Source organism: Phaeoacremonium minimum (genome assembly GCF_000392275.1).
Source record: "Phaeoacremonium minimum UCRPA7 unplaced genomic scaffold PA7_03_scaffold_299, whole genome shotgun sequence".
NCBI classification, from domain to species: domain Eukaryota; kingdom Fungi; phylum Ascomycota; class Sordariomycetes; order Togniniales; family Togniniaceae; genus Phaeoacremonium; species Phaeoacremonium minimum.
The window spans coordinates 21,220-37,871 of NW_006921204.1; the positions used below are offsets into that span (position 1 = coordinate 21,220).

At 52.7% G+C, this 16,652-nt stretch overlaps 4 protein-coding genes across 4 annotated transcripts; 1 reads left to right on the forward strand and 3 right to left on the reverse strand.

The window, feature by feature from the left end:
* Positions 1-1,845: 1,845 nt before the first annotated feature.
* UCRPA7_3936 (putative ph-response regulator protein palf rim8 protein) lies at positions 1,846-2,484 on the reverse strand (the record flags this gene model as incomplete). The annotated part of the gene is made up of 2 exons (XM_007916517.1): positions 1,846-1,965; positions 2,017-2,484. The coding sequence occupies 2 exons, from the start codon at positions 2,482-2,484 to the stop codon at positions 1,846-1,848; spliced, it is 588 nt and encodes a 195-aa protein (XP_007914708.1).
* Positions 2,485-4,959: 2,475 nt separating this feature from the next.
* UCRPA7_3937 (putative cell division control protein 18 protein) lies at positions 4,960-6,243 on the reverse strand (the record flags this gene model as incomplete). The annotated part of the gene is made up of 1 exon (XM_007916516.1): positions 4,960-6,243. One exon carries the CDS (start codon positions 6,241-6,243, stop codon positions 4,960-4,962), a length of 1,284 nt encoding a protein of 427 aa, XP_007914707.1.
* A 4,764-nt stretch (positions 6,244-11,007) lies between these two features.
* Positions 11,008-12,676, forward strand: UCRPA7_3938 (hypothetical protein; the record flags this gene model as incomplete). Its single annotated transcript, XM_007916503.1, has 2 exons — positions 11,008-11,629; positions 11,679-12,676. 2 exons carry the CDS (start codon positions 11,008-11,010, stop codon positions 12,674-12,676), a joined length of 1,620 nt encoding a protein of 539 aa, XP_007914694.1.
* Positions 12,677-12,848: 172 nt separating this feature from the next.
* On the reverse strand, positions 12,849-14,239 carry UCRPA7_3939 (putative telomerase reverse transcriptase protein; the record flags this gene model as incomplete). Its single annotated transcript, XM_007916496.1, has 2 exons — positions 12,849-14,174; positions 14,222-14,239. The coding sequence occupies 2 exons, from the start codon at positions 14,237-14,239 to the stop codon at positions 12,849-12,851; spliced, it is 1,344 nt and encodes a 447-aa protein (XP_007914687.1).
* Between the last annotated feature and the right edge of the window lie 2,413 nt (positions 14,240-16,652).

Here is a 16,652-nt window from a genome sequence, read left to right on the forward strand (position 1 = left end):
GATGGCGCATGTGACGACGGCCCAGCAACCGGGCCATACGAGTAGTTCTCCCCATAGTCCTCTTCATCACTGAGCACCGGTGCCGATGGCTCCAGATTCGCGGGCTGCTGCGAGTTCCTCGCGCTCGGCGGAGCACTACTGCCCACCCCGGCGTCATAGTCTTCCGGGAACTCTGGAGGAGCGCTGGCTTCTGCGAGAAGTCGCTGGCGCTCCAGCTCTTGCTTGTCATCGGTGGGATGACGCGCGGCACCAGCTGATACGTCGTCAAGGGTCGGCGCGGACGGCCCGTCTTCAGCACTGTCCCCGTGACTTACGGGCAACGTAGGATTATCAGGGGCAGAAGGTGCCGATGGTGCAAGAGGTGCAGTTGATGTGGATGCCTCAGCGTTGTCCGCATCATATATGTTCTCCTCAGGGACATCGGCAGGGTTGGCCTCTTGTTGAGCTTGTACAGGTTGACTGGGTAGCAATCTCTGCTCTGCTCTTCGCACTCGCTCCTTCTCAGTCAAACCACTCTCATCGGGTATCTCAGGTGGTGGTATATAGAAAGGAGCCGCTGGCTGGCTCGGCTGGCCTGACTCTGGTCCATTCCAGTATGCATAAGGCTGCGGTGGTGACTGTTGTGTCTCGGGAGGGAAGGGCGCGTAGTCCTCTGGGAATGGTTCTTGGCCATAGGCATCCTCATCAAAGCCTGGCCGTTGCCAAGACTGCTCATGGCCCTCATATAGTCCTCCATCTTGAACGTATGAGGGCTGGACAGACGGGGTCGGGCGAACAGCTTTGCTCCTAGACCGATGGCTATCCGATGTACCAACAACGACCTCGAAGTGCTCCACTATAACTCCCTTTTCACGCTTCAAGGGGTCTGTATTAATGAGGGCACCATTCCATGAGGCAAGACCCGGGGTTCCCGACTCATAGGACGAAGCCCTTGCTAAGACTCCGCCACCTGGCGCTGCAGCTCTTGAAGACTGATTGGTCTGTAGCTGGTTGGCCAGTTTACCTCCCAAGTCTACTATGACTTCCAATCGGTACTTGAAGCTGATCATCTCTCCGGGAACGCCTTTAATCGTGGGGAAGGCATCCTCAGGAGCCCGTATGTTTGTGGTGACAGTGGCTGTTAAAGTGACCGGATCGATGATGAGTGGACTGAATGTCTGGGCGAGATCTTTCCTGAAGACACTGCATGAGCCCGCCGATGTCAAAGATAACCCTCCCAGCCCTGTCTTAGACCGAGGGTAATACTCGTCCTTTTCCAACTTCCGTGCATCCTCCTTTGATATATTTGGCATCAGTGAGACTGGTGGCGCCGAATCCACACGACCTTGCCTATATAGGGTAACAATTACTCCATGCATGCTCTTGATCCTTTTAATGTGCTGTACAGAGATCTTGACCGGGATCGTGTCTCCTGGGAGACAACCTGCCTTCAACAACTCTATCTTTGCCGTAATCGTCCTCTCATCTACGGTCGGGGCCTTACCACCAGTCGGCTGTACGGTCGACAGGCTGCCACCTTGTGCCGGATCCGAGCCCTTCGTGCTTAGTCCGGTGCTACCGCTCACTCCGCTGTCGCCGCTCACTTCGCTTCTGATATCGCTGTGTATCGGACTCCTGGGATTATTCTGACCATCTGGGCTCGCCTCGTCTGCGATGACTGATCCTTCTGTTGGGGCCTCGGCCGGACGAGCCGGGTCGGGCTCAGACACGGCTTCCGGAGCTTCGGACGTTGCTGAGCCACTCTTGTCTGATAGACCCGTCCTCTTCCTCTTCGCTCTTTTTGATATCGGTTCTAGGTATATCGTCCGTGGCCGCGGCGGTACCAAGGGCCCAATATCTACCTGCTCAACCAGCAAAACCTTCCGTTCGCAGCTCGTCGTCGGAGATATTGATGTGGGTCGTGTGAGTGTGGCTGTGATCATGTACGATATTGTGCCCCTCTCGAACTGGCTGCAGGTTAGCATCCTGACACGGGATGAAAGAAACGTGTCCTATAATTGCAGAGGTGGGACTCACGTCTATGCTACTCGGCAGGCCCTTGGACGGGAACATGAGATCGAAGTTGAACTCATATCTCCCCGGCTCGAGCCTGCCGTCCGCGCTGAGGACCTGCTCGTCCTGGAAGAGCGAGGCGTGTCCATTGCCCAGGTACTTTGAGGAGCGCGACGGCGCTGTGGAGGGCGCCTCGGCGGGGTTGAAGGGCTCGTTGGCGGCGTTGGGGTTCTTGTAGACGCGCACGTAGCCGTGCAGGGCGACGGTGAGGTGGGTGATGCGGATGGGCTTGAGGATGGTGAGGATGACCGCGCCGGTCACATGGTCGCCGGCCGCGTACTTGCGATGGGGCTCGGCCGGGCGGATGTGGAAGTCGGCGAGGTTGCGCGTGCGCGAGCGGATGGGTAGGGCGAAGCGGGAGAAGAACGAGCGACTCGCGGGTTGGTCTTCTAGCGTGGTAGAGACGTTGCTGTCGGCCGGGTAGGCGCCCATCTATGCGGGAGAGGCAAACGACAAAACAACGGGGAGCAGCAGCGGCGGCAACGGCGGCCGGCTATCAGGCAGGGTTCGGGAAGATGCGCGGGCTGCCGGTCGGGGCGTCCTGTGACACGCCTGGGTTGCTGGGTCTCTGCAGGCTCGTGATGGTGTTTTGGGCTGGGCAGGGCGAGCTGGTGGTTGACTCTTGGGTCAGGGAATGCTGGGCGGTGGTGGGTTGGCAGCGGGACCCCCCCGGTAAATAGCAGACTTGGCTTTTCAGCCAGCAGAGCAGGAGCCAGCGGGAGCAGAAGTAGCGTCGCCAATCTGACGATTAATACTTTACTCTAGGGAGGGTTAGGTGTGCCGGGACTAACCAACGTTAGCAGCAGGCCCGACGAGAAGCACGTCAGCGCGCTCTTAGCGGGCAGACGGGCGGGCGGCAGCGTGGCCGTTACTGAAGAACGGACAGATAGAAGAGGGCAGAAACAAATGCTGTAATCAGTAGAATAGCGGGATCAATGCTTCTCAGCTGCTGCGCGGTTGCATCTGCCAAGGCTGGGACAAGAGAGCTGACTGCTTGGTGCCAAGAGGCAAGAGGGCTGCTTTTGTCTGGGTTTCGCGGGGACTGGGACGGACGGGCGGGAGGGGAGCGAATTTTTGTGGATGTGTACAGACAGTACTGCAGGTTGGTAGGTGCTGAGGTTGGAACTTGGGAAGGAAGATGCCGAGAAATGGAGAGAGATTCGTTTCACAACACTGGGAATACCGGTAGTCGCTCATCAGTCCTCAGTCAGCCAGTCGGCCGTGAATCATGTCGGGGCTGATTATTGCGGGATCTCACGGGAACTCAGCTCAGCTCAGCGACATTGGGTCTAGACTTGAGTACATGGACAGAGGAGGTTACATAGCGTACACTACCTTGGTATCATAAGAGCACTTTGTTCCTCGATAGGAATCGCTTGTTTCTGCTCCGTATTATGGGAAGCGTATTCCTCATGTATATTTTCCCCGTCTGCATGGACGCCTAACGTTTGGTTCCACGATGTAGGTATCCCTGGATATAGGGCAGTGCATCAGACTAGCAGAGGCCCAGCTAATCGGCAGCGTCGCCTTCGCTGCCGAACTCTACCAGAATAGTCTACTCTACTCGTAGGTGGATATGGCAAGGTCGTACGTCTGTCCGTACGTCCCTTTTCCCAGCGTTACGAGTCAGCAGAAGTCTGCCGTCAAATGAGCCGTTCTATCGCGCCTCCCCGCTTGAACCTAGAAGCTTTCAACTGGGCTATCTAGATACATCTTCATTTAGGATATATGACTAGCAGGAGAATCGTATAAACGATCTAGTAAGACGTGGTGAGAATCAACAAGCCACCTGTTGACGTTTCCTGTCGCCGACTTGGCCGTCATCCGTGTTGATTTGTCAACCATAACAACCGTGTGGAGAGAGGCGGAGCTCGATTGAAGCTCACGGAGTTATGTCTGAAGCAGTGTCAAAGCTGCCTCGCTCCACTCCACCTTGTTATAGCTTGCGACAGCGGTGCGCCTCAGGGGCCTTTTGGAAGAAGCCTCTAGTCCACCAATACGCATCGACCAAAAGAGCTTGAGCGAAAGAACACGAGGATGCGAAAGCTTGAATGCAGTGGACTACTTTCTCCAGGTGCAGCAGGTGAGCTGTTTAGTTTGATGATAGGGTAGGCGAAGAGTCGATTGCCAAAGTCCTCAGATCACTACCTAGGTAGCTGGAGAAGGACCCTGCATAATAGTTGTATGACCGCCCGCAGTAGAGGCGTATCCATTGGCGGGCGTCGAGCTTGGGGAAGCACGAGACCCCGATCGCGCGACGCCGCCCGTCGCCCATCGTCCGCGTCAGCAGCCTCTCAAAAAGCTTCAATCTCTATAGGGCTGCCTTGGCACCTTGGCAGATCCCGATATCGACCAGACAAGCATTTCGTGTCTATTTTTACATCTGTCTCGGTCGTCATGAGATGTTTTGTTTCGCGGAAAGACATGGGGCTTCTGTTTCCTGTGCCAGAAAGCTTGTCTGGGTGAACGGGAACGGAGAGACCAAAGACATCATCCACTAGCAGTCGTTTTGAAATGTTGCGTAGACGACGAGCGGTTTGCTACATGCACTCGTTACCAAATTATCTACTGTTTGATATTCGTCTCAAGGGCTGTGACTTACTATGCCAGAAACGCATCGAACAATGTCCCCGAGCTTCTAGAAATAGTCCCGCGATCGACAACGCGTGTCACAGACGGCAATAGTCACGCTGGACAACGTAGATCATCGTCATGTTTGACGAACGAGTGGTGGATGAAGGTATTACTATTTTGATTCAGTCCTATTCATGATGAATGCATCTTCACTCTACAACCCCGGATTTTAGACAATCATAGTCAAAGAAGAGTGGCTGTGCAAGACCCTCATGCAGTGCCCCAAAACACCATTCAATGCGCCAATGCAAGTATGCAATGCAATATGCCGAATCAATCCAACGCTTCTCCGCTCAGAATGCTTCTCAAAATATCTACGCCGAGGCCCTCGACAGCCTGCTCAATCTCTTTCTCTCCAACACAGCTGGCTACTCTCTTTTCGTCTCCATTACCATTGCCGAACGTGCTCTTTCTTCCTCGCTTGCTCGGAGTCTCCAGCACGGCGAAAGAGCCCTTCTTTCCATCGACTGCCGTGACAAGGGATAGGGTCTCGAGGCTTCCTATCACCTCGCGAAACTCGGAGCTCGAAAGCGGGTGGAGAACCGAATCCCGCGTACACAAGATGGAATATGTGTCGAAGAGTGTCTTGACAGTAGGTGCGGTGACGCGTGGCTTTGTTGGCGTAGCAAGAATAGTATCCCGTGCGGCTCGATTTCGCTTTTCAATTGTCATAAGAGCACACAAAGCAGCCTTCTGCTGGAGGTTGAGTGTCTTCAGTCTTTGGCTAGTCCCGTTGCTAAAGGCTGCGGCAGTGACCTTGTTGAGGTGGCCAATGCTCACTCGCGGAGCGTTCTCCACTGTCAAACTCTTGAGCGAGTCACAGAGGATGGTAGAGACGCTCTTCGTAGGAGTTTTGACTGGTGAAGAAAAGTTATTGTTCTCTCCCAAGACCTTTCGCGAGGGTGTCATTTGCAGAGCTTGCTCCTTGGCCTCGTTCTCGTACTTCTGCTTTGTCTCCGACTCGATCAGATCGATGGCGCGGCGCAAGATCTCAAAGGCTTTTCGTAGATCACCTGTCTGGCTTGAGACTTTGCGGGAACAAAGCTCAATCGCAGCTGGGTGGAAAAATGGAGTGTAATCTGGTGTCGTTATCCCCTCCGGCAGCAAACTCTTCAGCCTCTTCGTAATGATTGTCTTGATCTGCAGTGCGCTGTATGGCAAAAATGGAAGAAGCTCGGGCTTTAGGTTCCGCGACTTCAGCCGTGGCAGAAATCGATCCGTGAGATCTAGTGCATTGGCGATACCGACAAGAACGAGTCGAGATGACTTCTGCAGTGACCACTCAAACACCCGGTATAAGCTTTCCAGATCCAATGACAGAATGTGATCAATCTCATCCAAAACAACCAGGCACATATCCCCCGACTTCTTCTTTGGTATGAACATCTTCTGAAGGGCTGCAACAGCATCATTTTCCTCCATCTCAGTCTCGTTGCACAGCAGATCGAGTAGCGTCGTGTAAAGATCCTTCGATGACTTGATGCTCATGCAATTGATGTATGCTTTCCGGATTGAGCTGGATGATGCCTTAGTCCCTTCCGTCATTTCATTGACCATTGCACTCTTGCCTGTGCCAGGTGGCCCGCTGACATAGAGGCATCCATTTGGCTGAGAACCGGAGCATCGCTCAAGGAAAGATCTTAGTCGGGACCTCTCTTCGTCCCGCCCAATTAGCTGGCCGGGGTCTGCACTTCTCGAGAAAAGCTGTCGTGCTAGGTGATACACAGTTTGTGACGAAGACGGCGTGAGAGGTGTTTGTGGTGTTAGTCGCTTGGAAACCTTGCCCACGGACATCACCCGGTGTCGGGGCGTGACCGGGGCTCTAGCCAATGCATCGCGATGTCGAGGGGTCGATGGTGTGAGCGGTGCTTTGATTGCTATACCATGAACATTAGTTGGGTATCTCGGCAATACCGTAGAACCTGCAGACGTACGGTACTTCACCACTTCAACTACCGAGGCAGCTTTTGATCTACGCTTAGACGGAGTGCCTTCGACAGAGACATCCCAGACGTCTGTAGTGTTGCCCTCAACTCCAATGTCATTTTCGACATCAATTGATTCTGCAGGATCTGCATTTTCGTCGTTGACTTGAAAGTTCCTGGTCTGGCGCCGTGGTCGTTTCGAGGGCAGCTCAACCTCCTCGAAAGGAGTAACGGTGCAGCTGCTCCTTGTTCTCTTTCCAAGAGTAGTCGATCTCATTGCGAAGAGTTGTTGATGCAGGTGCGATGGACGGCGGGAATAGATTTGAAGTTGAGAACAGGAAGGAAGCTGCCTGTGGGAATGGAGATGGTTAAGAGGCAGGTGGAAGGCGCGAAACGCCAGGATGCTCGGTATGGGTGCAGGGAGAGAGCCCCATATTGACGCGGTCGCGGCTGCGGGTCGCTCGCAGCTTAGGGAAAGAAAGACGCGCCTGACACGCGACTCAATTAAAGGCCCTGCCACCAGAACACACGGGCCTCCCAGCCAGGCTGACCTAATCATCTAGCTATCGGTGGCCTGTGCATATCAAATCCTCTAAGCCTGGGAGCCTTAAGCATCTGACTTGCGCCAGGCACCAACCAGCTCATCTTAGGCCCGAAGGCTGCTGACTATCAGCCGGCACTCACTGGCCTTCCCCCCACCTTACTCATCCACTCCCCACTCTACAGTGCTGTAGGTGCTCCCCGTCCGTTGGAGTAAGGCGATCTCCGTCATCGCCAGCCGGCGCTTTCAAGGCCCAAGTCTAAGGCCAGCCGCTGGTGCGCCCAATGAAGACGCAGTGGCTCTCTTAGTCGATGGTCACGATGGATTCCGCCACCTTCGATTGCCTATTTCCCATGACATGATATCTGTGCTATCAGGCCAATTGACTGTATTTCTCGCATTGTCATCATTCTCATACCCGTTCCCTATTGTTTGCCCAATGTTTGTTATCGCACCTAGTGCTATTGCATCGGGGCGAGGGATGGTTTTCAAACGTCCAGCCAGGTAGGAAAGCGGTCACGATGGCGACCACCAAGGCTTCTGGCTACAATGCCGATGTTGAGGCCTTCAGGACGACGGAGTATCCAATGTTGAATGGTATGAGGAGCGTCAATTGTCGCATGAGGTTATCGCACACGCTGACTGTCTTGTTCAAGGTTCCGTCTACCTTGATCATGCCGGGACGACACTCTACTCAAAGTCCCTGATGGATGGGTTCGCCAAGGATATGACATCGAACTTATTCGGAAACCCCCATTCTGCCTCGCTCTCCTCTCAATTGTCAACTTCTCGTATCGAGGATATCCGGCTGCGAGTGTTGCAATTCTTCAATGCAGATCCCACCGAATTTGATGTTGTCTTTGTTGCCAATGCCACCGCGGGGATCAAGCTTGTCGCCGAGGCGTTCCGCGCTGCACTAGGAGGTTTTGATTATGCGTATCACCAAACTTCCCATACGAGTCTGATAGGCGTCCGGGAAGAGGCTCGAAATAGCCTCTGTCTCGATGATGCACAGATGGACTCATGGCTAGGCGGTCTGAATCCTTTTGAACACCACAGCATGCGAAGTCCGACAACACTGTTCGCGTATCCTGCGCAGTCGAATATGGATGGGCAGCGGCTGCCCTTTTCTTGGTCCACCAGACTGAGGCAGCTGCCCTCGTCAGGTAATTCGTTCTATACAGTTCTAGATGCGGCCGCCTTTGCGGCTACGGCGCCACTGGACTTGAGTGACTTTACGGCAGCCCCAGACTTCACCGTCGTCAGCTTTTACAAGATCTTTGGTTTCCCAGATCTTGGGGCTTTGATTGTTAGACGTCAATCAGAGTCAATATTCTCGCATAGAAGATATTTTGGGGGTGGTACTGTGGATACCGTCGTTTGTGTCAAGGAGCAGTGGCATGCGTCAAAGTCTCAATTCCTTCATGAGCGGCTTGAAGATGGCACATTACCGATCCACAGCATCATAGCTTTGGATGTCGCCATGGATACGCACAGGCGTTTATTTGGTACCATGAATGATATATCATCACATGTGGCGTTTCTAGCGAATCGATTACATACAGGTCTTGCGGCGTTGCGACACAGGAACCGCCAACACGTCTGCCGAGTCTACTCTCCTAGTACATCTCAGGTTGACCCAACCGGGGGCAATGGACCTACGGTATCATTTAATATACTCAACCAAACAGGTGCTTGGATTAGTTTGGCTGAGTTTGAAAAGCTGGCGACGCTGAAGGGATTCCATATCCGCACTGGTGGTGTTTGCAACCCAGGTGGGATTGCTTCCGCGCTGGATCTCCAGCCATGGGAGATCAAAAGGAACTTTTCGTCGGGCTTTCGCTGCGGTGACGACAACGACATCATAGCTGGGAAACCCACCGGTGTTATTCGAGCTAGTCTTGGTGCGATGAGCACTATATCGGATGTCGACAGTTTTGTTACGTTCATCGACGAGTTTTATCGAGACGATACCATTGTTAGTCCAGTGGAGGAATTACGACACGATCACCGGCCATCCGACTTGTACGTCAAAAGCATTACAGTATATCCTATCAAAAGTTGCGGTGGATTTCAGGTTCCGGAAGAGACCAAGTGGGAAGTGAGACCAGAAGGTCTTGCTTGGGATAGAGAGTGGTGTTTGGTTCACCGAGGGACAGGCCAGGCACTCAGCCAGAAACGTTACCCCCGGATGTCTCTTATACGACCGATCCTTGACTTTGAAGAGGGTTGCCTGAGAGTGACATATGCTGGGGATACTTCGAAACAATCAAATCCTGGGATATCAGTACCGTTATCGAATAACCCGGCTATGTTCCAGCAAGCCGCGCATTGGCGATCAAGATCGTCCCGGGTCTGCGGAGAGGAAATATCGGCCCAGACTTACATCTCACCAGAGATCAATGATTTCTTTTCAGCTATTCTTGAGGTGCCCTGCATGTTGGCTCGGTTTCCTCCTGGTGGCCAAGGCCCAAGTATGCGGCACTCCAAAGCTCATTTACAGAAACATCAAGCAGTTTCTAAGTTGGCAGTGATACCATCAGCTGGCACTGGCCATGCGCCACCTTCACCACCGGACTCTGATGCAGAGAGTGAGAGGCGGAGGATTTTACTATCAAATGAAAGCCCTATCCTTGTCGTCAATACAGCCAGCCTCGAGTTCCTCAATCAAGAGATTTCGAGTCGAGGTGGCGAAGAGGTGTCCGCATCGGTTTTCAGGGCGAATATCGTTCTTGCACCCGATGGCGCTCCTCCTCAGGGTCTAGCCTACGCAGAGGACAGCTGGTCGACGTTGAGGATCGGTCAGCAGGAATTTAAGATGTTGGGCTCATGCAGAAGATGTCATATGGTATGCATAAATCAAGAGACAGGACTCAAGAACGAAGAGCCGTTTATCACATTATCGAAGACAAGAAGGTTCGACGGCAAGGTCTTCTTTGGGACGCACATGGGACACACGCCGAGCGCAGATATAGCCACCAAAGTTGCCCAACATCCAACTATTAAAGTTGGCGATGCTGTTGTCGCTACTTTTTAAAAGTGGCGCCTGTGCTCTCGTCCTCAAACATGTTATTCACTGAGACATTATCGACATGCATTGTCGGTCTCAAGATACCCGACAGCGTGATGACAACCGGTATATAGACAATAAATATATTCAAAGTATTAAAAATGTGCAAACTGCGGCAAAAGACATGAAGAACGCTATCTCCCAAAATGGCGGGTGTAACCTTATGCTCCGGTATCTAAGCTAGCGCCTGGATCGATGCAAGGTTTCGGGAGGCGGTATCAGCTCCAGCAGCCCGTTTTCCAGCCCGCTGAGGCCAGTAGTCTAGGCCTGGCCAGGGGTCCTTGACGTCAACCATATGGTAATACTGGTTTAATTAAGATGCAGGCTTACAATTCTTCGAAATCAAGTCTTTTTTCTGGCATCCAAGAATTACACTAGAAAATCATGGTGCATCTTTAGAGTCTCTTTACACAAGCAACCTCGTTTCTAGCTGTCTCAGATCTGTGCCGGGCGTCGTACATGTCTGCAATCTGTTCAACTGCCACGTAGAGACAATTCCCGGTTGTGGCTTGCTCGCATTTCATCGCACCCTTGATCCTAGGCGGCCGCTGCGCCAGCTTACCTTACGGCTGCGGCAATGAACTCACCGACAAGCTGACGTGAATAGACAAAGAAGCACTAGCGATCATTGCACGGTCGGGACGAGCCAGTTTAACACGTTCCTTCCTATTCAAGGATCTTCTTAGATCTCAGGCTTCTCAGGAACTGTTGCAGTTCCACCGCTTAGGATGGCTTCATCTCTGTACCACGCGTGTCAGCCTGACTCCAAAGCACTCCCTGCCACGATGCTGGAAACGGTGAATCTAGGCCTGTATCAGCGGGAGCTGTACCGCGCCCAGTTCCGAGAGAAGGTTGCTGCAGGAAATGCAACTTTATTCGTCGTCCCGTACGCGGCGTTCGGCACCTTCATCCTGCCGATTCTGTACCTGACGATCCCACACGTCAAGCGCCCCTGGCTCTACCAGGCGCGTTTTGCGCTGTACGCCCTCATTGTCGCCTTCAACCTGCAGGAGATGGGCCGGAGCTCCAGCACCAACATGGCGGCTGCTTATGCAGTGGGCCTGTTTCAGTCGTGGGGCATCGTCTGGTCTGCAACTATCTTGATATGGATGGCTCCACAGTTTGAGGCTGAGAGGGTCGAGAAGAGACGAAGGGTCACGACAGGTCAGATGAATGGGTCGTCTCAGGTAGAAAATGGTCATTCGGTGACCCCTACAAGCAACGGGCATGCGAAAAGGACCACTGCAAGCAACGATGAGAGACTCCGGGCTCTTGCAGCGCCGGACGAGGATATTGCGAATAACTTGGCCGAATATGAGTACTACTGGCAGGCATATCCAGCGAATGCGTCATTTCTCACAAGACTAGAATGGGCGATAGACTTGGTCTTCGCGTTCCGAGGCTCGGGTACGGTATATTCGATCTGATGTCGGCATTGCAGCTAACACATTCATAGGATGGAACTGGTCAATCCCGTCAGTCCCCCGTTTTGCCAAACCAGAGAAACCTCAGTCAGGGGAGCTGGTCAAACTTGACTCTATCGCCATTTCCACGCGATTTGGCTATGCTCGTTCCACGACGCGCAAAGCCTTCTTGCACACAAAGCTGAGCAGATTAGCCATTGACTTCGTCGTCCTCGACTTCTGCAGCGTCTTCATGATGAAAGATCCCTATTTCGTCCTCGGGCCCAACGAGCGCCCGCTTCCCGCCCTCCTCGCCTCACTCCCTCCTTTTCTCGTGTCCATCTGGCGCAGCAGTATATCCCTGGCAGGGATCATCGCAGCTCTGCACCTCGTCTTCGCCAGCCACCAGCTCGTCTGCTGCTTCCTCCTGCGCCGCTGGCTCGGCACCCGTAGCGAGCTGTGGCACTACCCTTCGATCCTCGGCTCGTTCGACCAAGTTCTCGAGAACGGCTTGGCCGGCTTCTGGGGCGCCTGGTGGCACCAGACCTTCCGCCAAGCGTTCTCAGCGCCGACACTCTGGCTCGACCGCAATGGACATCTGCAGAAGCTTAGTACAGTGCAGACCAAAGTCGTCGCGAGCCTGATTGCCTTCGCGCAGTCCAGCTTCCTGCACGCCTCCGGTAGCCTGACCTGCCTTCCCGACTCGAAGCCCTGGATGCCGCCGGCGTTCTTCCTGCTGAGTTGGATTGGTATCATTGTGCAGACCGCCTTGACCATGGTCTTGTCGCAGAAAGGTCCCCAGCTCCCGCGCCCGGTGCGCCGCGCTGGGAATCTACTGTATGTCGTCCTGTGGCTGCACTTCACACAATGGGCGTTCGTCGACGACCTCAGCCGCTCGGCGGTGTGGCTGTTCGAGCCGGTGCCGTTCAGCCCGTTGCGCGCGATGGGGTTCGGCAAGCCTGGCGATGGCTGGTGGCGATGGGACTACGACCAGTGGCCACATTGGCATATAGATGCGCAGCATTGGTGGAGGAGCGGCATTATGGTCTGATGATGAGATGTCGGAGGTGTAGCGTCGACTATCGTGACGACAAGGCATGTATGAATGTGACGCGCATTTTTGGCGTTTCGAATCCGGTTACAGAGGATCACATGCTTTTACAATAAGGGTCTTTGGCATTAAGGTAGCATACAGACAGGTTATCGTGGCCGCGCACCTAGTGCTACAATGTAATATTGACACATCCATCCTTCTTGACGGCCAACTTCCGAATCTCCACATCTAGCCAGGCAAGGAACTCCCGGTAACGCGCTTGCTTCTTCTCCAGGACCCGCTTGAAAGCATGCAAGGCGAGCCAGAGCACCTGCGTCTTCTTAACGGTACATTCATATCCCGGATACCTTGCCTTCCTTGACTTGCTAGTGAGCAGCAAGAATGACACGTCCACAAGCTCCCTTATAGTCTGTATTAGCAGCTGCGTCCCGGGCTGCCTTTCCCGCGGGAGACACTTCGCATAGGCCCACATCTTGGTCGCGGTCTCGTAAAGCGCATCATAGATATTCTTCAAGGTCGTCTGCGGAGAGTTGTGCGTCGTGTCGAAAAACATGAGGTGCGACTGGATCCGGAAGGCGTTGAGGACCTTCCGCTTGAAGTTCTGGCCCGGCAGGCGCGCAAACTCAACGGTCAGAGCGTTGGAGATGACTGGGTCCCTGGTGCTCGCACGGTCCTTGGCTATTTCAAGAGTCCGACAATTGAGACGCGTGCCACAGTAGGGGAAGGAGGTGCTACCATCCGGAAGTCGAGGCACTGAGAGCCCGTCGATGTCTAGGTCGAAGTTGACGAGGCTCTTGTGCGGGCTCACGGTCACGCCATATTCGGGCATTCCCTGATGCATGACCTGGACAAATCTGCTCGCCTTAGACTTGTCGGTTGTGATAAGCAGAAAGTCATCGATAAGTCGGAGGAGGAGGCAATCTTTTGACTGCAGAAATTCCAGGTGGTGCCTTTCCAGGTCCGCATAGAAGTAATTGCATAGAAGCGAGGATAAGATAGAGCCTTGCGGGACGCCGTCTTTCTGTCTGTAGTACTTCTTGCCTATCTTGACAAGGTTCTGTTGGATGTGTTGCGTCATCAGCGTGAGCAGGTCCTTAGACTGGTGGACCTTCTGCACCACACTGTCGATGAAAATCGTGTTCTTCCTGCTAGGTGCTAGACTCTTTCGAATCATGTCCACAAACAGCGACGCATCCTTTGCTGCTTTCGCGGACGAGTGCCACCTTCTGGTGGTCGCTGCGCCGGTCAATGTCCCACTGTCATTTGGCTTTACCTCAACGTGTTTTATGATCTTGTACTGTTTGTGAGTCGGGACGGAGGCCATTAGATCTATTATCGCCTGCTGTGGAATCGTGTCGAATGCAGCCTGTACATCAACCTTGGCAATGTAGAACTTGCCCTTCACAAGGCCAAGCCGTTGCTTGTAGTCCTTGACTCGTTTGTAGATATCGCCAACGGAGAACATGGTCGATCCCAGGCGATCGTGTTCAAGGGACTAGGGTCATTAGTGAGATTACAACATGCGTAGGTTTTAACTCTTACCTTCTCAAGCTTCAGCATACTATGAACAGGACCCAAGATGGAGTTGATGCTAGGGCCCAGGATTTTTCTATTATTTCTCGTCAAAGTTCGTCTTCGCAGATTCGTAATCGGGCGAACAGAGGTCTCCTTTGGCAGAAGCCGGACTTGACTAAATCCAAGACGCCGAGAGTCGAGTATCCTCATCGCATCATCCATCTTCACCTCCTCGAACATTCTTGCTCTGATAGATGTCATTGCCGGCTCGGCGATGTAGCGCCAAACATCGTGGCGGAAATAGAAGAGTCGGTATCGATGTACATTGGACTCTGTAACATAAAAATTGCTGCGAATCAGGGGTATCAAAAGCGAATCAAACAAGTAATAGACAAATTCTAGAAATATTTCGGTTCGTTTGCGAAAATCGGTCTGGCTGCATTTTTTGCCCTTCAGTGCAGGAGGTGTCAGCCATTCGATGTCTGTGATCTAGCCCTCATTGTAAGCCAAGTCAATGCCACAGGACAGGCGGAAATACCCTTAGACCATTCATTACTTCGTGCAAAGACATTGTCTCAAAACGCCTCAACCGTACAAAGTGGTCGACGTGTCTCATAAAGTTTTTCTTGTTCTGCAACTGGCTAATGCCCGTGCCCCAGAACTCATTGGGGATGATTTTTGATAGAACTGCCCGGCAAAATGCTGAAATGCTCGAAATAGGGGTAGCTAGTTCCACAAGAGATGAGTAACCTGTTGGTGTGATTGAAGTCGAGGTCTGCTGGGACTTCCGGCGGGTCTTCTGATGCTTCTTATGCGATCTACCCGCTTGAGACAGTGACCTTGACGTGCGACTCTCTTTAACATCCTCGACTTGATTCTGCACCTAGACATTATCAGTTCATGTTCCAGATTATCACAAGAACCAACTTACAGGACAATAGTGTTGCAGCAATGCCGCATAGGAGCACCGCGAATGCAGAATTTGCAATCGCTCGACGAGATGGCTCAATGTGCCTCTCAAACGTCTTGGAACTTGCACATATAGACTTTGTGAGCTCTCTCCAGCTCGGGAAAACCTCTTAAGTATTTCCTCTTCTCGGAGAGTGTAGTCCTGGAACTTCTGTGCCGTTTGCGTGTGATCAACCTGAGAGGTAAACACATTGTGTAGACCGAATTGTCGTGGGAACATGTACATCATGACACGAGTTGTATTGTTCCTGTTCCTGATTGACTGCTCCTCTGCACCATGTTCTTGCTGGCCATCCGAATGTTTTGAGCTAGCCTGTACCGGACAACGATTCAGAACATCTGCGACGGCATATTAGTGGGCGAGACAAAATTCATGCTAGCAACACACATACGAATGTGCCTTAGGCCGAACTGAACGAGACCGCGTGCATTAAGAGCAGCTCGTGCATAAAGCATGCGGCTCCTGACAAACCCAATTTCCGAGGGCGATTTCTCTGCAGCGCGGCTGCCTTTCGATAGGACCGTTCGGTTCTTATCTATACTGTTTAATGTGAGCAAATCCGAAATTGGCTCGCCTAGCAAAACATTCATTAGCACATATCACCAAGTTTCCAAAACGGTCTGCTCACCGCTGACTTGATAGTAGTTGGCCTTGCCAGCTTCCAATGACACAAAGACGGAACAATCCAAGAGTAAATCCATCATCATCTTCTCTCCAGCTTGGCCCAAAAGTGTGAGAGTAAGAGGCCAAGGCGATTGTTTAAGAGCTTGCACACGATTATTGTCATGCACGCGGTACAGTCCCGGGATGGAATTGCTATCCATTGTAGCTGGTCCCTGATTATTTGGGGCAGAATTCCGCCGGAATCCATCGCAAAGAACATGTTTTGGCCAGCTTCTTGGATTCGTTTCCTTAGAGAATAGCAGCCATATAACGAAATCCACTATCTGAAAGCCAATTAGCACTGGAAAGCTTTTCATTCGGACCGCACTTGCTCACTTCGGATTGCGAGTATGCTGCTCCGGCCACACCATCTGATAGAGTGACATAAGATTCGTCTCCCTTCTGTGAGAAATTCATCCATTTCTGCCAGCGTTTCTCTGGCTCTGGCCTCGCTTTCTCCTGACTTGACGATTCAGCAACAATAGTGGAGTCTAGAAAGCGGCTGAGATGGAGCTCGGTGTCATCTGGTGTCTTGCTAGATGGCTCATTTGAAGCTCCTATAGAAGCAATCTTTTTTCTTCTGAGCCTCGAGCTGCTCGGGAGGTGTGACAACACGTAGCTGCGTAGAGTCTGCAGCTTTGGATAATACTGTACAAGTAAAGCATGCTCCACTGCATCGACGCGTTTTGATTCTTCGCCTCTGGTTTGTTTGAGGGGTCGTCCCACGGATGACGCGGCTTGCTCATCGCCGACCGCTCTCTTTCTCTTTCTCTGCCGCTTTGAGTGAGGCATCTTGCCCGATGTTGAGAAGCTCCCGCCTTCGTG